The 20,989-nt window shown below is 58.7% G+C and overlaps 1 protein-coding gene across 1 annotated transcript in view; it reads right to left on the bottom strand.

Annotated features, from left to right (window-relative positions):
* Positions 1-649: 649 nt before the first annotated feature.
* Positions 650-20,989, bottom strand: part of SDK2 (sidekick cell adhesion molecule 2) — a 251,364-nt gene continuing 231,024 nt past the window's right edge. Inside the window, exons 40-45 of the mRNA XM_032429331.1 lie at positions 18,950-19,075; positions 15,048-15,212; positions 13,614-13,754; positions 13,196-13,334; positions 10,597-10,723; positions 650-1,040 (exon numbers count right to left, since the gene is read on the bottom strand). Coding sequence (XP_032285222.1) covers positions 687-1,040; positions 10,597-10,723; positions 13,196-13,334; positions 13,614-13,754; positions 15,048-15,212; positions 18,950-19,075 — 1,052 coding nt within the window. The 3' untranslated portion in view covers positions 650-686. The remainder of the gene's footprint in view (positions 1,041-10,596; positions 10,724-13,195; positions 13,335-13,613; positions 13,755-15,047; positions 15,213-18,949; positions 19,076-20,989) is intronic.

The following is a 20,989-nucleotide window of genomic DNA, read 5'->3' on the forward strand; positions in this document are numbered from 1 at the left end:
AAAGAGCTAGCTAGGCAGACTCTCACCCCTTTGTTATTTTCCTTTTTCTAAATAAACCAGATGCTTGGTGGAGACGTTGAGCCAGGGAGGGGACAGCAGAGTGTGAGGAGCAGGCCAGGGGGCCGGGCCGTCCATCCGTCTGTCCGAGGCCTGCCAGTGATGCATGGGGAGGGGTGGGCGGGTGCAGAGAGAGAAGGTGAGCTTTGCCCCCCCACAGGGATGCCCAGCCTTGCACACCAGCCTTGCACACCACCAGTCAGTCAGCCGTGGGCCCAGGGCCCCAGCACACACGGAAGGGGCAGCTGTCAGGACTTCCAGAAGCTTCTCGTCCCCTCAGCACACTGCCCTACAGCTCTCCTGGCCTCAGCTTTCTCGCTGCCCCGCCACCTGTCTCAGGCCCGGTCCAGCAGCCCCGACTCTGAGCACAGTCTGCAAAGGGATCAGAGAACCCCACAATCTGGAGCCGACCAACCGTCGGCCACGCAGAGCCTCCCTCATGTCTTCCTTCTCCTCCTTCTCAACACCGGCTTTGCTGGCCCTGGAATCTCTGGAAAAATAAACTCAGGAGGTGAAAAGTTGACTTGGTTTCTTGGTGTTTTTGTTTTCTGGCAGGCAGTGCGGGGAGGGGCGGACGGGGAGTTTGGTGCCGTTTTTTTTTTTTTTTCTTTTCTTTCCCCCTTCCGACGTCAAACAAACGAGGAAAATCCTGCTATAGGAGCCCGGGAGCCGGGGGTGAGGCTGCTGGGGGGGCGGTAGAGGGTGCTCTGCTGACTCGGGGGGTTCGGGGGGTTCTGGGGCGTTGGGGTCCGACTGGCCTTGGGCCGGAAGAGGCTGCCCTGCTGGGTGCTGTTGCTGTTGGCCACGGTGTTGGGGTCCGGCTCGCCCGAGTCGCTCTCCGTGTAGCTGTAGGCCTGCGCCCGCGAGATCCCCTTCTGCTGCCGCCGCCATGAGTTATAGTACGTGGGGTCGCTGATGTAGTGGTTGACAAAAGAGTGGGCCTTCTGGTGGGTCGGGTCGGCCTCGTACTCACTGTCGCTTCCCTGGGAGGACAGAGAATCGGGGAGTCAGGGGCCCCGAGGGGCCAGGTCAGCGTGCTCAGGGCCGGAAGGCAGCAGGTGCCCCGGTCTGAATCTCCCAAGCCCTGGACGGGGAGCCACCGCCGTCCCCTCACCGCCAAGGGGGCCCGATGCAAAGTTGGGCCCACCTCCCCTGCCTTTGGAGCAGATCGTGGGGCCGAAGGGTCTACCGTGGGGCTGGAACACGGCCTGCAGGCACCTGACGTGAATCTGAACTCGGAAGACCTGAGTTCTAATCCTTTTTTTTTTTTTCAATTGAGAGGAAATTCATAGAACATAAAGTTAACCGTTTTAAAGTGTAAGGTTCTGTGGCTTTTAGTCCATTCACAATGTTGTGCAGCCATTGTTCTGTGTGGTTCCAGAACAGTTTCATCAGCCTCTGCCCTCATTCCCCGTTCCTTCCCCGCCCCCACTCCGGGTGACCACTGACCCGCTTTCTGTTTCTGGGGATCTACCTACTCTGGGCATTTCATACAGGTGGGATCTACAGTATGCGGCTCGTGGGCCTGGCTTCTTTCACTTAGCGTAATGTTTTCGAGATTGAATTCATCCTGCCTTTTCATTTGCTGTATTTCTGATGCTCTGGCAGCTGAGGCCTTGCTGACTCTGGAGAGGAAATGGGCTCCCGGGGCTGGTCGGTCCCTGCACCTAGCGATGCCTTTTCCTATCACACTGACTCACTCTCCCCTGTCCCTCGTCACCCCAGGGCCGGGTACCAGACAACCAAGGGACAGCCCCTCTACCCCAAAGCCCACTGAATTTATTCAAACAAACCCAAGCCTGCTCCCACAATGAAGGCTCCTGCCCACATGTCCCTCCTGTTCCCTCTGATACCTGGGGACCCTGGTGCCTCCCCAAAATGGTCCCGCATGGTGTGACATGTCCCCTCTACTTGGGAACTGTGAATAATTCGATTTTTCTAGGTCGGTCATCTCCTGATCCGTTCGTGCATGATATACTGAGTTCCGACCTTGGTCTACCTCTGACTTACGGTGTGACTGGGGACCGAGCCAGGGCCAGACCTGCAGAGGCTCCTGGCTCCGAAGAGAGATGCTGGTGCCCACCCATGTGTGATCCAGAATAAAAGCAACCCTCAGTTATAAAACGAGCATGCGAAAAATATCAACAGAAGGTCCGAATTTCGCACGATGACTGCCCTGTGGCTTTTTCTCCTAAATGCAAAACATTAAATTATTCCTAAAATTGTCACTACTTCCATGTCCCACCATTGCTTCATCTGCCTATGGGGGAATCAGCAGGAGACAAGAGTCAGGCTGGGCTGTGAAGTAAAACAGCATTCGCTCGTTGGTTCGGATCTGAATCGTGGAGCTAAAAATATCGAGCGCCCCTCCCCCACGCCCGGCTCCCAGCACTGTTTTGAGAACCAAGAAGAGGACAGATGGGAACACCCTTAGAATGCTCTGGAAGAGACATGCTCTGATTTGAGTGAACAGTACACTCTCAGGGAAATGCAGCTCCAAAGGCCTCCGTCAGGTTACCACGTCCCGGCCCGAATACACGGAGACAGTAAATGTGATCAACCTACTTCAGATAAAAACAGCAGCAAGAACACCCAGTGAGCCCAAAGCGAACGCGTGTGTGTCCTTCTTGACAGGTAGAGCAGACGGAGAGTTGCTGACCTTGCTGCAAGGCGTCTGAGCCACGGGGAGTGCAAGGTGCACCTGCCCTCCGGAGCCCGAAGTCGCGTAGGGCATCGAGGCCCTCTCGGGAAAGAGCTACAAGTACAGAACTGCGGCAATGCCAGGCTGGGGAGCAGGCACTCTGCCAGGCGGCAGGAACCTGGGGTCAACTTTCACACCTCGGGGTGGTGGCTGCTACCACTCCGCGAGTAAGGAGAACCCCAGTTCTCTCTACTGTGCAGAGAGGGTGAGGGTTCGCCCCGAGACACACAGAACCGAGGGACTCGGATCTGCCGGATGTTCCAAAGCCCACACGTGCTCTGAACAACCCCCCTCCTGTCTGGAGACGGGACGAGAGCCCTTCTGCCCTCCCAACAGGGATTGCGTACTCCCTCCTGGATCTGCAAATTCCTGTTGTCTGGCCCCTCCCCTCCTCCGCCTCACCCCTCCACAGTCCTGGCCGCTCTCCTTACCACCACCCTGCACACCCTCCCAGGACCTCAGTCCTCTTGGCAGCAGAACTGGCTGCCAGAGACAATGGAAAGTCCCTCGCTCGTCCCATGACGCAGAACAGCACAATGCGAGCCCCTTTCCTTGCCTACTGCCCAGCTGCCGGCCCAGGAGGGAACAAAGGGGCCGTACAGACAGGGGCTCTATATGCCAAATGTGGGGAGGGGGCTGAGGGCTGGGCACCTGAGGCCTGGGGCTTTGAGGTGGCGGCCCAGAGGCAGGAGAAGTCTGAGCAGGCTGTGGTAGATGCCATGAGACAGGGGGCCGGAGAGGGGAGGCCCTGGTCCAGGAACAGCGAGGGTCTGTAAGTGCAGGGCGTGGGAGAGGGCCACCTCAAAGTTCTGCCTATGGGTCAGGTCTTTCCAGAAGGGCCTCCACCAACTGGCCTGAATAGCTGCTAGCATCCTTGTTAGAGGTTCTAGAACTCTGGCTAGCCCCGCAGGGGAGTCCCCATCCCTGCGGCCCCATCCCAGAGTGAATGAGTATCTAGGAGGTGACTGTGGTGTGGCCCAGTTCTGACTCTGTCCCTTGCTAGCTAGGTTAAGTTTGGACCCATCACCTGGCCTCTCCCAGCCTCAGTATCCTTGTCTGTAAAATGGGTAGATACCTGCAATTCACAGGGTGAAAAAGGCTTGGAAGCTGCCCCCCAGGAGGGATCAGAAGGAGCTGGGGTCACAGAGGGTGACTCAGTGCTCAGGCGGCCGGGAAAGGGGAAGGATGTTCAGCTTCTGCCCTCCCCTCCAAAAGTGAAGCATCACTAGAGGGGCGATGGGCCTCTCTGGCCCTCCCGGGGGCCCCGACCCCAAAGCCCATTCATGCACATCATCACGGTCTGATGGCTACCAACTGCTGAGCACCTACTGTGTGCGAGACACTGTGGGGCGGCCTTCCTGATGCGCACGGAAAAGCGGCGGAAGCAAGAGTTGCGGGGGTGGGGGGAGGAGCAGGGGCTTAGAGGTGGGCCTGCCCCACCCACAGCTCTCCGAAGCCGGCGGGAGAGGGGGATGCTTTGCCTCAGCGACTGCTCTTCTGCTGCCACCTCCTCCAACATCTGTTTCTTTTCTGCATGGGGGTGGGGTGAGAAGGGGAGAAAGCAGGCAAGGGGGGACCCGGGGCGCCCATTCTGGCTTTCAACTCTCACGCGGGCCTCGGTAATTGAATGCAGCTTCCCAGTAACCAACCCAGCACAAAGGAGACCTTTCACAGGGCAGTCCCGCCAGGCCGCCAGGCAATCAGGGGACTGCTCCAGCTCTGGGCCTCTTAACAGCTCCTCAAAGCCACTCACTCAGCAATTACCAGACTTGGGGAGGGGCGCGGGGAGGGGGCCAGTGGGAGGGGGGACCCCGACAAGAGCCCGCAACAAAAGAGGGGGGGCAAAGGAGAGCCTCTTGTTCTCCTGCTGCTGCTAGCATGGGGTGGGGTGGGGTGGGGTGGGGATCCTGCACCAGACTCAGGAGGCGATGGGCGTGGGACCCGGGGCCCAGGCAGGGTGCCCTCATCTTGTTGAGGCTCCTGAGGTCTGGCAGGAATGTGTTGCCCCGGTTGACAGGAGGTCCCCTGTACCCGCTCCTTTGGAGGCTGGAAGCTGGAGCCCCTCCCTCACCTATGGCCCAGGGGCTCTCCGCGGGGGTCTAGGCAGAGAGGCCAGCCCTGCATCAGTCCCTCGGAAACCCTTGCCCTCGAGCCAGTGGGCCTCTCCTGGGCATTAGAGGTGGGGTGAGGATGTGCTGATTCTCCCTCCCTGGAAGCCCCCTTTACGCACAATTTTGTTAGGGATCTGGGCTTCTTGTACTAAAACAGCTAGAAATCTTCTCCCAGGAATGTCCTTTTAAAAATGTCAGCTCAGGGGGCGCCTGGGTGGCTCAGTCGTTAAGCATCTGCCTTCGGCTCAGGTCATGATCCTGGGGTCCTGGGATCGAGCCCCGTGTCGGGCTCAGCGGGAAGTCTGCTTCTCTTTCTCCCTCTGCTCCCCCTTCTTGCTCTCTCTCTCAAATAAATAAATAAATCTTTAAAAAGTGTCAGCTCAGACACAAGGTTACCTGTGCCCCTTACAGGTGAAGTGACAGTCAACATATCCCCCACTCACCCCGCTGTCAGACATGCTTGCATTTGGGGGCCTCATGGGAGGTCACCAGGATGGGGGAGGTGTTGGGGTCAGTGAAGACCTCTCTCTCCTTCCATCTCCCTTCTGTGCCAGGCATCTGGGCAAGGCCAGGCTGTCGGAGCCGGCCTGACCCAGATTTGAATCCCCACTGCCTGCACTTCTGAGCCCTGTGATCAGGGGCACGGTGCTGGACTTCTCTCAGCCTCAGTTTCCCCCAACTGTTAACTGGGCGTCCTGCAACTTGCATGATGGGACGGTTAGATTTTAAATGAGAATGTGGACAGTGCAGGGCCCAACAGGTAGCTTTGCCTCCTTCCTCCCGGACTCCCTCTGCCCTGCCCGGAGTGTGTTTCTAGTTTGGCACAAGCTCGGGCTTCCTTGGCCTGTATGAGTCAGCCTAAGGAGAAGCAGGAGACGGGCCTCAGTGAATCTCTTAGACTCATGGCCCAACTCAATGGACAAGAGGCAAACACGAATAAAAAAACAGACACTCAGAAGGGATGACAGAACCACTCAGCCAAACACAAACCTATAAACCCTTACCACTCCCTTCTATGCATGACCCAGTCCTGTTCACACTTGGAGGCCCAGCTGAAATGCCACCTCCTCCAGGCAGCCCCCCGGGACCTTCCCCCAAGATTCCTCACAGGGCTTTCTATCCATGTACCATGAGAAACAGGAAGTCTTCTGCTCCCCATTTTTCTCCTAAAGTTAGATACTGTGGTGCCATAAAATTTTAATGAGAGATGAAAACACAGGGTTATTTGAAACATGTGGTCTTCCCTAATGGGTCCTAACACACCATAATGCAACATTCATTAAGAGCCGGTCTTGCTCACTACTGGGGCTGCCATGTGTAAGCCATGCTTGGTACTGTTTAGCGGGTGCAGAAAAAATAGTTGTTGAATAAATGCACCGAGAAAGGAATGAACAGGTTCCAGGGAGGACAAAACCAGCCAGGTGCTGCCCAGGACTCGATCCGAGCATGACATACAGTAGGGGTGTAGGGGGCTAAGGTGGGTGGGCCTGGCCTCGTCGTCGTCGGAGGCTCCCCGACTCCTGCAACAGAAGCCTACTCAGGCTTCCCAGAGCGCTCTGAGGGCCAAGCGGTACCATTCTTGAACAATCCTTAGGGTCATTCCTGGCCGCCCATAAGGGCTCATAAATGTTCACCCTTATGACGGGGTGCTCAAGAAAGCCTAATTTGTCCGGTGTATTTTCTTACTTTTCCACATAGGCTTAATTTCATTACAATGAGCTTCCCAGGGCTTCCCAGGAAATCACAAAGACTGAATACTTATTCGTAGAGACCTGCCATTGGCTGGGAATTCCTTTTCCATTGAGATTTGCTTGTGCACTATGTAATTTTTCTCCCATACTTGGGCTCTTACTTTGAAAATGACCTTGGAATGCAGCCATACTTCGTTTTTAAAAGTTGCATCAAACAAGCCCTGGGCTCTTCAAACCTCAGCCTTTGTGTGTCCCCTGCCTGGAACCCCCTTCACCAGCACCCCTCTGGGGACAGCCCACCCCCCCCCCCGAGTCTTCCCACAGCCCCGTTATGGCCTTGCTCACATCTTATCATGTGTGTTTGTTTATAAGCAACGTGGACTCTTGTTTATTACCATATCATAGGAAAAGAGCTGGGCAGATTTCTGCCAATTTTGGAGATCCATTTTGGGTGGTCTGACTTGGAACAGAAACCAGGCAGCCCATGCAGAATTCGCTCTCAGAGGACCTAGGGGGAGGGGTACTTCCACAAAGTCAGGCCATCATTCTCCAGAGCCGCTGAAATGCTGGGGACCCCGCCTGCGTGGCTGCTGACCCTCAGGGATACGCCGCTGCAGACGCCATCCCGGGCGGGGGGCTTGCGGGGCATCCGCCATGAGCCCCAAACGCAGGCCACGATGGCGGATGCTCTCCACGCCAGAGGCTGGCATGTCGCTCTGCTGCCTCCCACGGGGGCCAGTGAGGAGTAATAGGATCTGCTTCTTTATGTCTTCAACAAGGGCATCCGAGGGAGACCAGCTGCTCTGTCTCCAAGTCTGTCCCCTCCAGCCCACCAGGAGCTCCTTGGAGGCAGGGTCATGTCTCCGTCACCGCTGTGTCCCTACAGAGTCCACGCTCAAGGAACGAGTGTTGAGTGACCCCTGAGCCGTGCACCTCTGAAGGTGCACGGCACCGGCCTCCTGGGTCCTAGACCTCCTGCAGTGGCCCCAAAGCCACCTGCCTGGCTTTCAAGAACCATTCCAAAGCGAACAGACCCAAACAATCCTGACTGCCTTGTCCTGGGGCCCCGTGACGAGCCTGGCACCGCACGGGCCCGACTCCATCCCCCGCCACGGACTCCGAGAACAGCCGCTTGGACCGGTGCCACCGTGCTGAGCAGGGGGTGGGCTGCGAAGGACCCCTCCCCGACCCGCAGTCAGGGAGGGAGGGGCCGGGATTCAAGCCCAGCGCTGGACCCAGCCACAACTACGCGCCGCCGCTTTTCAAACGAGCGTCTCCCCGCTCAGAGCCACCCTCCGACAGGGCTGGCTGATCACCTGAGTGACCCGCTGGGCAAAGCTCCTAGGGCACCCTTCTTGGGGACGACCTTAATGCCTACGGCACTTTGCTCTGAGCGTGTGTCTTCATCCTTTGAAGACGAGCTTGGGGTTTTGTTTTTTTTTGTTTTTCTTTCAAGAAAACCCACAGTCACTTGCTCTCGAGAGTGTCTCACTGGCTGGTTCTGAAGGCCTTTCCAGAAAGGTCTGCCGTGAGGGTGGCATCACGGGCTTTGGGACAGGGGAGGGCAAGGAGCCCAGCTGGGCTCCGGGTCGGAAGGGCCCGTGGGCAGGGTCTGCATGCTGCACTTCTTGGCTCTAGGGCCTGAGCCAACTCGGTAAAGCTCTTTGAGCCTCAGTCCCCCATCTGTACAAAAGAGAGGACACTAAGGGCGCTCGGAGGGTCACTGTCATTATAGAGTGGTAAGGCACGTGGGATGGTGAGTGCAGCCCCCAGGGCGTGACCATGGCCATCGGAGTTACTGTGAAGGGCCACGCCTCTCCGAAAGTGTGTGTTCTGACCTTGGTCCAAAAGGAATGGCTTGACAACCGTGAACACTTGTTTGTCTCTCCTGCTAACCTGCTTGGTCTTGACTAGCTTGACCAGCTTCTCCCATGACCGACCCTTCCGTGCTTTAACGACAGCTACAGAATGCCATGCGCCACGGGCCAAGACGGACACTGGGGAGGTGACTGACCTCAGGACTGTCACAAGACAGGACTGTCACAAGACAGGACTGTCTTCATGGAACTTAGCTTAAAATAAATAAACCCACCCGAGCTCCAAATCAAACCCCAAACCATCCCCAAGCCCGCAGGTGGGGCTCTAGGCCTGGGCTGGGCTCCCCCGCGCCCCTTGAAAGGGAACGTGGGAGTTCTGCTGTGACAACTGGCTTCTGGAACCAGGAGGCCTCCCCTCCCCAGGGCATGTGTTCCCCGTAGGTGCCTGGTTCCAGATTGCTATGGAAACGGCATTCAAGTGATGGGCTTGTTTTGGACAAAAGACACTAGGGGCAAAGCGGGGGATTCCAGGGACTCTGCCCGCCTTGGTGGTGACTGAAATAGGATGGTCTCAGGATGAGCATTCTTCTCTCAGTGCTTTCTCAAGGCTGGGGTCCTGGCCTGGTCTCAGGGACCAGCTCTGCGTCCTGCAGGGGTTCCTCCTGACTTATGTGGAGATGGCCACGGGCCATCTGAGGACACCCGGGCAGGATCTCCTGCACTCAGAGGGCTCCGTCCCTGGAAGGTCAGTGCCCAGCCAATGAATGTGCAGGAGTAAGGCCCTCTGTGAAGGTTGAAGGGGGCTGATCGGAGCCGCACGGGGAGTCCCTTCTGCTGGCCACTGCTTCTGCTCTCCACAGACAGCAGCGTGGCTTAAGGAGCCCCCTGTCACAGCCTCGCGAGCACAGGGAGTCCCCTTACTTTCTTTGAACTTTCCCTTGAGTTCCTCGAACCTCAATGCTCATCGCCCTCTTTGGGGAGAAAGAAAGAAAAATCATGTTTCAGCGAAGCATGGCCTTGGAAGTCCCAGTACGTATACGGCTGCGAAGAGTTAAGTACTTAAAACAGGAAGCCATAACCTGAGTCATGTGAGTTCCTGTGTTAGCCAGGCTAGGTTGGGGTCTCTGTCCCTGCCAGGGCTGTCTGAGCTGGGGTGTTGTAGCTCCAGGCCTGCAGCCGCTGCCAAGCCCATCAGTGACCCTGCAGCTGAACAAAACAGTAGTGAGCCAGAGGCCCGGGCTCCACCGGGCCCACGACCGGATCCCGGCATGCTGGCACCTCCTACCCAGCCGACAGCCTCCCTGCTGGCATCCCTTGGCTCTTGTCCTCTCCCCGCACTGGGCAGAAAGGTCTAGGGCGTGGGACGCAGTGGCCTTTCTTGGCCCCTTCCTGGGCAACCACAGGCTTGGCCAAGGCCAGGAGGGCTGGGCGGGAGGCCATGACGTTACTTCACTGGAATGCGCTCAACCCCCTCTCCCCATCGTCTGGGACAGTGTCCCCGTGTGGGCCACCTAATGGCAGCCTCTCTAAAGCTCTGTGTCTCCCAGAGGCACCATCTCCTTCTTCACATAAAGGCTGACATTTATCGGAGAGTTGCTGTGTGTGCTTGCTAAGCTTCTCTGTGCCTCATCTCAGCAATCCCACTGCCCCACGACAGAGCCTCTTACGGTCCCTGCCTCTTCCACAGATGGACCAACAGGCTCAAAGAGGTTGCCTACCCCACCCAGGATGCCCTGGCCTACAGGCAGCAGAGCTGGGATTCAAACTCAGGCCAGAGCCTCCAGAGCTTAAGGCCTCGCTCGTCTGTCCTGCTCCCCCCATCCTTGAGGCTCCAGGACTCACAGCTCCCAGTTTCTGGAGCTTACTCTGACCCGAACTAGCTAAGCTCAGCCGTGGCAATGCAGGCCTCCTTCTCCTCGCCTTCACGAGCTCCTCTGCAGGCCAGGGCATGTGGGGAGACTCCAGACACTCTAGAGGACTGAGCTGTTGGGGGCTCTTCTCTGGTTAAGGTTACAGGGCCCCCATGAGCCCTGAAGCAAACTCTGAGCAGAGCTTAGGAGGGCACGGCGGGTCCACATATGACTCCCGGCTAGTTTCCTGGGCCTGATAAAGGCCAGGAGGCAAGGAAGCCCAGGTGATGGGCCACCATGCAGGCCTGCACTCTGGGAAGGGGCTGCTCCGGTCCCCAGTCCAGGACGCCTGGCCCTCCCGCCCCTCACCTGAGAGTCGGAGATTTCTGAGGGCTTCTCGGTCAGGCTGCCGCTCTCTGCCGGGATGAGGTCGTTATACTTGGTGACGTCCTCGTCGGAGTAGTGGAGGCTGCCTGGGCTGGGCCGGGGAGGCGACCTAGAGGGAGTGGGGGTGAGGCTGAGAGGCGGCCTCCCCCACAGCGGCCGGCCTGGCTGGGGAGGCCGCAGCGGGGCCTGGAAGGGCACCGACTCTCGCTGCCTCCGTTCTACAGCCCTCCTCTCTGTCTGGTCCCCACAGGCCTGGGCCTTGAGCAGCGGAGCCTTGGGCTGGGGGTCCCTCAGGGGTGGGAGAGGCTCAGCTGGACCAACCTCCTGAATCAGCTTCAGGGAAATGGGGGGCAGCACTCCACTTCCCACTGGATTCTCCACTCGTGGTTTCAAGGCCTCAGGCACCGGGATCACTTGGCAGGGAATGTTACAAAGCCTCTTTGAGCCCCCCTGAGACCTCCTGAGTCAGAATCACAGGGGACGCCTGCATACCTGCACTGTCATTCTTGACAAAACCCCCATGTCATTCTTGAACTCACCAAGGGAGCTTTAGAGGGTTAACGCAAAGGGTTAAGTGAAAAAGGCAAACCACTGCCTCCCCCCTCCAGATCTGCTCAGAGACCAGAAATGAATCCGGGCGCGGAGTCCTGCCCTACCTTTGAGAATTAGCCTTGGAGAAAGCACATTTCCCACTGAGTTAGAGACCCGCTCCGTGTCACCTGCACAAACACGCAGGACAGGGCACCTCAGCACTCCACCTGCCAGGGGTGCCCGCAGGCTGGAGGAAGGGCTGTGCATTCTGGAACCACCTGAGCTGAGGGTGAGGAGAGCGGCTGGGCAGGCTCCTGGGGGCACCGAGCAGGTGGCTGGGGTCTTTCATGACCCTGCCTGGTTCCTGCTTCCTCGGGACCGGGCTCAAGGGGGGCACTGCCGAGGACCTGGCGCCCTGAGGTCTGCCCAGCCTGCTCTAGGAAGAGGCTCTGGGACCGCGGCTCTGAACGCCAGCTGGCCCCACTCGGGGCCGGCAGTGCTTTGCTACAGAAATGCTGTTCTGGGAACAATCCCACGGCCTGGGAGTATGTCACCAGCAACCTCCCCGCCACCTCCAACCTCTTGGACTATATTCTGCACTGATTTGATTCCAAATAACAAAGCTGCATCCTCAACTACTTAAAAATAAAACCGTAACAATAGCGGCAGTAGCCTCGTGTAGACAAGATGGACAAAAACGTGACGCCGGGAGCAGGGAGGAAACAGGGTGTCAGGCTCAGGCCGTCTTGGCCATAAGCAGGGTGAGTGGGGGGCTGAGGGTGTCACCAGGGCTGGGTCAGACTCCCGGAGCCTGGGGCTGGTTTGTCGCAAACAGGATTTCTGTGTGTACACAGCAGGGTGGGGGACACGTGGGGGGCCGCCGTGTGTGTACTCTGGGGGCGTGAGAGGCAGGCGAGGCCGGGCCATCCGTGAAACGCCCCCTTGTTCCATGTGGCAGGGCCCCGGAGCCAGCCCGGCGGGGCTGCGGTGGACCTGCTGGGCCCACCACCTCGGCCTCAAATGGCTCTTTCTTTGGAAAGCTAGCTTTGGCGGGGGATGAGAGGGGGGCCTGCCGGCCTGCGTGCCCCTCCCTCTGTCCTCCTGATGAACACACACATCGCCTCTTCCCTCCAGGACGAGACAGAGAGAAGCTTTGTGAGCTGTGCCTGGCCACCGTGCCCCTCCGATGAACCGGGAATGTTAATAGGGCTGAGGCCAAACAGACAGGCGCTCCCGGGCTGCAAGCCCTCCCGAGCTCTCCTGAGCTCCCCAGAGCATAAAACTGCCAGGTCACATCAGGGGAGGGTCAGGTGGGCCCCAGCAGCTGCCCTTGCCCTTGGAAATGGGCAGCCCAGCCCGCCCCAGGGAGCGGGGCGGGGTGTGTGTGTGTGTGGGGGGAACCCAGGGTTGGAGAGAAGTCAGGAAGAAATAGGAGTCGCGGGCACCACCAGCCAGGACCTTTCCTGGTTGGCTGTTCTCAGATGTTGCCCTTTGAGGACAACGCTGGAAGCACAGACTTGTGGGGTGAGTAGGAGAAAATTGCTCTCTAAGAGGTGTGCCTAAGGACCCAGGGGAGAGGGTGTCCACACTCTGAGTGCCCTTTCTTTCCAGAATGGGGAGGAGACAGGTTAAGGCATAATCCATGATGGGGGGGGCTCCTGGCACCTGTCACTCAAGTGTGTCGGCCTCGCCTACCTTGGCCGGCCCCCCCACTGTTGGGGCGGGCGGCGCTCCATGCTTCAGGCCTGTCCCTCCAAGCGGCTAGCTCCCAACAATAGTAGGCTGGGTCGCAAAATTGTACAAGGTCTTTGCATTTGGCTGCCATTGGCAGAAGCCCTGTGTCCTCACCTCCTTGTGACTTTCCAGCCTGGTTGTGCTGCTTGGGCCCTGCTGATGTCCCCAGCCCCTGAGCCCGAATGCCATCGCTGGGACACTGAGACCAAGTGGGCACTGGTTCTGTGGCCTCTGCCAGGAGTCCTCCACACCCCGGGCACTGCTGGCCCCCAAGCCTCCATCCTCTGCCCCCCCGCCCGTGCAGAGAGCTCTCTACCTGGTATATAGGCCGTTCTTCCGGCAGAAGGAATTCTTGACGGAGAGCCTCCGGTTGTTGAGTTCCAGAGCAGGGAAACTGCTTTCATCCAAGCTCATCATCTCCCCGTGGCCAAGGGCACCAGACTTGGCATTGTTCCCTGGGTTGGGGCAGGGGGCGGGGGACGCGGAGACAGGATCCAGTCACTCACGCCATCCCTTTAGACCTCTGGCCTCCCCTCCCCCCCTGGCCAGGCTGCTCTCTCTTTCTCCTCTTACAGGTTGAGACCAAACAGGAGATGGAGGTTGTATGCCGGGACCCCGGGCTGTCCCGCCTAGCAGAGCAGGTGCCTTCCTAGGAGAGAGAGGGAACCCCCGACCCCCACCTTGCCGAAAGGGAGGCAGACCCGTCTAGCTGGTTGGGCTTGGGGCCAGCTCACCAGAGTCTGTCTTCTTGGCATACTTCTTGCTCTGGCCTCGGATGATGAGCACAAAGACCAGAAGGAGGATGAAGATGAGGCCGACGAGGGCAATGACCACCAAGAACCACCACTCCTCGTAGAAAGGGTTGGCTTTTTGGGCTGGAACAGGAGTGGGGGTGTCAGGTCCAGGCTGCTCAGCAGCCTCCTGCCTCCACACCTCCCACTCTAGCTGGGACCCTACCACAGACCCCAGGCAAGGTCTGGGCCATCTCAACGAGGTAGAGCCTAAGACAAGGTTGGCAGGGACAGTTTACTCTCAAGCGCCGGCTCTCATCCTTCAGTAAAGGGATGCCTGGAGGGCTGCTTGGAGTTCTGAGGTTGCTTCTGGACTCACCAGGAAAGAGTGCAGGGATTGATTAGTGACGTCTGCCAAAGACACAGGACGGAGAAGCCGCAGTGTGCGTGCTATTTTTCCTCCCCCCCACCCCTTCTTGCCACCCATGGCCGAGGGGCTACCTTGACAGGGAAGCCCCAGATTTGTATTGGAAAAGTACCCGTCGGGCCCATGGTAGGTCTGGGAGAGTTTCTCCCCAGGGATAGGATTCAATCTTTCTCCGGTAGCTGAGAGCGAGGGGAGCCAGGAGGGTGGACGTGAGTGGTTCTTTAGAATGCTTCCTCCAGCCAGGCCTCTCCTTCCTTCAAAGCCCTCAGTACCATGCTTTTTGCACGTAACCACTACTAATCCAGGGGGCTACCTGACGAGGGGCTGGCTCTTCTCTCTCTCATGATCTGGTTCTATCAACTGGGACAAGGGAGAATGTGTGTAGGAGGAGGGAGGCAGCCAGGTTTCCAAGACTCACCCAGTGGGTTACAATTCTGAGCTGTGTTTCTGTCTTGAGGGGAGGGGCATTGGTATTAAAAGTTGGTTAGTGATTGGATTTGGGGTCATGGGTTTTGGCATTAGAGTCCTCTGTGAGTCCTCCAAGACATGCTGGATGGGAAGGACGAGAGGAAAAAGGGGAGGGATGGCAGTCCTATCCCCTCCAGCCCCGGACACTGCTTCATAGGCTGCTGACTCTGTTTTTTGGGGCGGTTTCCATAGAAACATGTAGTTTATGGCCTGGGTGAATCTCTTGGGTGATGAGCTCACAGAAGTGCTCACCTTGGGCCCACTGATTTGTCCACAAGCAAGCCCCACTGAGCCCCCCGTCCAGGGCTTCTGAAATCCTTGCAAAGGAACCCCAAAGATGGACCACCCCCAGCTTCTTCTGGAGCTCAAAGCTGACCCAGGCCCTGGCCCAGAGTTCACTGCCTGGAGAACTGAGAGGACAACACATTTTGGTCCCCACCCCAATGCATCTGCTGCCCTGCTGTCTGCCTCGGTCTTCCTTGCCCGCCACCAGCCTCTGCCACAGGGTCTTCCATGGGGTGCCCCCCCCCCACTGGCGGTACCTGGCACAGACTGGGAGGGGCTGCTCGGGGTACCGAAGCCATAGTCATTGACGGCGATGACCCGGAAGTCATAGCTCACGCCTGGCTTCAGGATGTCCATGCTGAACGTGTAGGACGTCACCTCCTTGGGGATGTCTTTGATGAGGATGTCCCATAGCCCCTCGTCTGCAAGAGTGTCGAGAGGGAGACGCCCCATGAGGGGGAGCCCCCTCCCATCCCGCCCGATGCCCCCTGAGAGCAGAGCCTGTCTGGTCTGCCCTGTCAACATTGAATCTCAGCAGACAGTTTTCGAAAGATCCCTTTTGGAGTCTCCGACCCTTTGTTCCCTTTATTAAAATGCCTGTAAAATATTAAAAAACCCTGTAGTTTGCAGAAAGTACAGTACCAACCAACCCCATGCCACCACCCGCAGAAAGAGACTCAGCATTTTGGCAGCCGTGTAGAAGTAGGCAAGTCACCTGTTTTCGTATCCTTAAAAAGTGCTGGTCAACGTGACTTCCCCAGGCTGCCTATGATTGTGGCACATGGGTATACCCTCCTTTCCTTGGCTGGGCCCCTCTTTTTCTCATCCCCCTTCCTGTTCAAAATATACACGGTAGCAGCATCAGATAAAAAGAAGATCCTTTTTTTAAATAGCTGCAGGAGGGGCTGGGCCCGCCTGTGAGTGCGTGGACCTACGGGGCCCATCCTCAGTGGTCTCCTTGCCGAGCAGCAGAGATCTGAGGAGAAAGAGCTCAGACAAGCCTAGAGGGGTCCCCCATCTGTTCTCCACCCACGTTGTCCCCAACCACCCCCACCCTTTGAGCTCCTGACTTTCCTTTCAGGCCTGCCCCTTTGTCCGCGGCTCTCCGGCTCTCTGGGTCTTGCCTCCTTGGGACCTAATTCATTTCCACCTCATTCAGAAGGAGCGGCGAGCATGCTGCCCCACACAAGAGAAGTGCAAGCACCTGCAGGGCCCTGTGATGGGGAGGCTGGGCGGGGGCCCCGGCCAGAGGCTCCATGCGGGGCCAGCAGGGCTGGCATGGCCCTTGGAAAGACGGTGAGTCCCCCTGCCTGTGCTGGGGAAGGGCTGATTTGGCAACTAAAGCATCAGGCCACCCTTTTCACATGGCCCAGGTGACCAGAGATCTTAGAAGGACCTCGGTGGGCTGGGCTCCTAGGTCCTCCATCCTGTGGATCTAGGAAGGTCACCTTGGGGCCCCAGGCGAGCTCCTGCCTCAGCCTCAGCAAGGCACTATTTCTCCTCATCCGTTCCTGAGCTCCTTCTGGGAAGAGCCGCCTGTGGGTCCACGGGCTACCCCCTAACTCCAGCTTGGCCCTTCCAGCCTCTTCCAGGGGCTGATGGATTCGGTTTCCTTCACCACGCTTGTTACCGGCCCACTCACGTCAAGAACTCTAGCGGAGGCACCATCACCCGCCTCGTCACCCCTGAACTGTGGACCAAGAGTGTGCTGGCACCTTCCGAACGTTGTCCTACCCGTCCAGATCCCTCCAACTGGAAGGCAGCATGGGGCCCCGTCTATGTCCTGCTGTCCTCACAAAGGCTTGGGGTCCTGAGCTTGGCCTCAGCTTCCATCTCACGTCTTTGTTTTGGGCGTCTGCCTCATGCACCCTGTGACTCTCCCCTGCTAGGCTGTGCCGTCTCTCCAGGGCGAGGACTGTGCCCGATTCACCTCTGCAGCCCAGCACCCAGCGCCCAGCACCCAGCACAGGTGTCCTCTAAGTGCTGGTGGGATGGCCGAACGAAAACCTTCTTCCCCGACCTTCTCCGAACATCATGTGCTCCGATTTCAGCACTGCATGCCCCGAGATCCAAGTTTTGGGGTGCAAATCCATTCTCCTCCCATGCCCCTGCAAGCTCTCATTCCCTTTCAATGACAGTCACAGTGACAACAATCATGGTGACGACACTCGCTCGTTAAGCACTGTGGTTCTAAGGGCTTTACTTTCCACATCCATGGCAGTGCCGGGGAGAAGGAAGAACCATTGTGCCCATGTTACAGATCAGAGAGAGAGAGAGAACCTGTCCTCCCAGGCTCTGGCAGCCCTAAGTGGCAGAGGTGGTGCTTCAGCCTAGAGCTGTTGGGCTCCCCCCAGCACCGAACGCCAGCTGGGTGTCCAGGATGGTGCCCTTCGAGATCCGCAGCGGATTCAGTGTTGGCTGGGCGGGCTCGTCCAGGACCCTGCTGCCTGGCAGAAGATGGGGCCTCCGGCCTGCTGTGTGACCCACCTTGCTCTGCCCTGTGCAGAAACAAAGGGTGGGGCCCCGGCAACGGGGCCAGGCCCGAAGCTGCTGGAATGTCATGCTGGGCCTCTGGCCTCCAGCCCCAGGAGTGGGCTGATGAGCACGGCGGGTCCCACGGGCTGGAAACCTAGAGTGAGCCCCTCCCCCTCCTTGCTCTGCGGGCCGGCAGTTCCCGGTGTGTAGAAGGCGGGCAGGTTTGGCGATGCTATCCGGCAATGCGGGAGGGGGGCGCGGGGGCATGGGACAAGAGCAGTTTCATCTTGGAGATGAGGAGGATGTACAGCCCAGGGGCACGGAGGAGGGGAGATGTCTCCAGCAGCCCCAGGGAGAGGCCCGGCTTTCCCCTTGCCCTCCGCTCACTCCATCCTCACAGCCTTCGATCTCTGTCACAGCTCTCGGGCACTGCTCCCCATCCCGACCCTTTAGGGGGTCCTGCCTTGAATCCATCTGTGCGCACCAAGGCACAACCCCAGGTCCCATGCTGGGCCTCCCAGGGAACGCTGGAAAATCAGCAGGCCCGGAGTCTGGAGCCAACATTCCACAGCCGGGCATCCCGGCCTGCCGACGTGGATGGAGAGCAGAGTCACGGGCCCTGGTGGGAAGAAGCACGGGGCGCTCTCCTGGCCAACTCAGCAGCCCGCACCGGAGGGCCGGGGAGGGAACATCTGGGGTGGGGGGGAGCCAACCCCGCACACACCTTCCAGCTACACACTGGATGGGAGCTGCTAGATGAAATAGCTGTTCAATGCTGCAATTATTAGCATAAGATGAGGGCAATGGGGGGGCGGTGGTGGCTGCTTCCTGGAACGGCCGGCATTAATTCTTGGCTATTGAGATATTAGCACTCATACCTGAGGTATTAAGCTTGCCTTCGGGATCCTTCGATGCTCTCATTAGAAGTATTAGCTACTGATAAGCCTGACTACCTCCCATTCTGATTATTACTTGCTATTCGTGCTGTTTGCCTTTCTCCACTTCAGCCGGCTAATCACAGGACCGTTGGGTACCAAGAACAAGCCTCCAGCTCTCCATGGGCTCTGGCGCCTCTGATGAACTGGGAAACCTAGCTGGCCGGGAGAAGCGGGCGTCACGGCGACCGACGAGGATGAAGCCGGGAGCGCGGGGAGCAGCCCCCTGGAGCGACTCATCAGTCGCTGGTCTCCTGATGGCTCTGGAAGCTCTTGTGATTCGATTTCAGGCTTGACCACCCCCTGGTACCGTTACCGGAACTGCTGAGATCATCAGGATGGCAGAGGCGGACCTCAAGGAGGCGGCCAGCATCCCCGGGGGACAGCCGGCCTCCCGACGGGACATTGGTCAGGGGGGTTTCAGGAAAGACTTGGCGTTTAATCGGGGCGGGGAGCGGGGGCAAACTCCGTGCTCTTCTGGTTTCTGGAATGATCTTCCATCTGAGTTGGTCCTCACCTGGTGCTAAGTGCCATTCTCCAGGGGACCCCGGGGTGTCCCCCACCTGAGGGTGCGACTCTCCATTTCCCACTCGCCCCAGGGCCCCCTCTAGCTTCACCTGGAGTGAAGCTTCACCTGGAGGTGCCTTCTCAGGAGGACACAAGGCTGCCAGGTGGAGGGACTCCAGCAGGAGAACGCGAGACCCGGAACCCGCTCCAGAGGGAGACGCTCAGCCCGGGGCAGCGCGTACCTGATGGCCTGGCCTCTATTACGTAGCGGGTGATGGGCCCTTTGCCAGGGTCTCCGCTGGACCAGTGGATGGCGATAGCAGAGCTGTACCGCACGATGATGGGCACTCCAGGCGGCCCGGGGGCACCTGCAAAGCACATGGTGGGCAAGAGGAGGTATGGACCCCAGCCCAGCTCCCTGTGCTCTAGCAGGGGGGCTGGGCAGCCAAACAACACCCCCCCCCCACAAGCCCGGCCAGAGTCTCCAGAAACCCCGCAAGCGCCAAGGCCCAAGGAGGGGGTTTTAGGCCGGGCCTGCTAATGCAACTGTGTTCTCTGGGTCACCTACACCCCCTTGTTCCAAATTCAAGGCCAGGAGAAGTATATAGGGTAATGCCAGGAAGATCCCTGGAGCAAAGTCAGGAGACCTGAACTCACTAGACGGGTGAATTTAATCAAGTCACATAGCCGCCAGTGCCTCAGTTTCCCCATCTGTGAGACCCTTTTGGAATGTAAGGCTTGAAGGGATGTGTCCTGGGGGGATGGTAGAGGTGGGTGTGATGATGGTGGAGTGGGCCTAGGATAAGTGGGGGGTTGGTTTTTGGGGGGCTGCAGGGCTCTCTGACATCTTGTCTCCTGGCCTAGGATGGCAATGTCCTCCCTACTTGCTGCCTGAAATACGCCCACCCTCACTGGGCCAAGGAGGAGGCTGGGAGCCTGGGAGGAGGGCGGAGTGGGGTCTGCCACTGGCTGTCCTGGCGGGTCCGTCAGAGTGGCCGCCTGTCACGTCAGCCACCTGGACACCAGCCCCAGGAGCCAAAGCAGGGGAGAGCTCACTTGCGTAGCCCGAAGAGTGAGCCAGTTCTAGCTCTGGAGGGTCCCGAGCCCCTCCTCTCTGGGGGTGCCCATCCCCTGGGCTCTGGCCATCCCCAGAGCCCTGACCCTGCAGTCTGTCTCCTACATGCCTGTTCATCACTGGACCTGAAGCCTTGCACCTGCAGAGCTGGGCACTTGTGGGATGAGGGGAACAAGTTGGTGAGTGGGTGGGGGGGGTGACCGCTGGGCCAAGTGAGCGCCGAGTGTCAGCTACGGACGCCTACGGCAAAGAGCCTGGAATCTAGCTCCGGACTGAAGATCCTCCAGGCCCAGGGCAGTTGGCAGGCTGGACAGCAGGCCGGGGACTCACGACCAGAGCTTGGCTGCCCACCGCCCGGCCCATGTCCAGTCCCGACCCGTGACCTCAGAGAGCCTCATCTTCCTTCCTTCCTTCCCCAATGTACATCCTGCCTACAGCTCAGGGCAAAGGCAGCTGAGGGGTCAGGGGGTGTGGGACAGAGCCCAAGTGGGGTGTGAAGGGTTGGGGGTGCTCTCAGGACCCCGAGTTCTCATTCTGCACAGGACAGAACTCAAGGCTGAGAGCTGTCATCAACTCCTAGACTAGAAGCTTCTAGCACTTCTAGCGACTGCCTGGTCTGGATGGAAAAGGATGCGTGATGGCACGTCCTTTCCTCGCCCACACTCACTAGGCACAGCTCAACTCTGTTTCAGAGGGACCCCCACCGCCTCCTCCGAACTTCCTGCCTGCCCCCTTCCCACGCCCCGCCTGGGACACTTGAAGCCTCAGGTTAGAACAACCAGTCCTCCAGCCTTCTCCTGTCCCCACTGCTCTGCCTCCCTTTGTCCCTGCCAGCTCGCTTCCTGCTTTTGTTTCCCAGGGAAGTTGGCTCAGGTGAAGAAGCGGCACAGGAGGGCTGGGGGCAGGTGCAGGGCAGAGGGGGCGGCTCCTTCCGGCCAGCTTCCTCCGGCGGCCCTGCAGGCTTCGTTCCACAGGAACCTAGAAACCAGCCGGCTTCTCTGCAGAACCCGGGGCAGAGAACAGAAAGTGCCCACAAAGAGAAAGTGCAGGGTGGCCAGCCCAGCCCAGCAGGGGAAAACACAGCTGCCCACAGGTGAGAGGCAAGGACAGGCCCCCGCTCATCTCCCACAGGCCTAGCTAAGCTGCACTTCAGCCCATTGGGGGAGGGGGGGGAGGAGGAGGAGGAGGAGGAGGAGGAGGAGGGATT

This window comes from Phoca vitulina, unplaced genomic scaffold (genome assembly GCF_004348235.1).
Source record: "Phoca vitulina isolate PV1807 unplaced genomic scaffold, GSC_HSeal_1.0 scaffold41, whole genome shotgun sequence".
Lineage (NCBI taxonomy): Eukaryota > Metazoa > Chordata > Mammalia > Carnivora > Phocidae > Phoca > Phoca vitulina.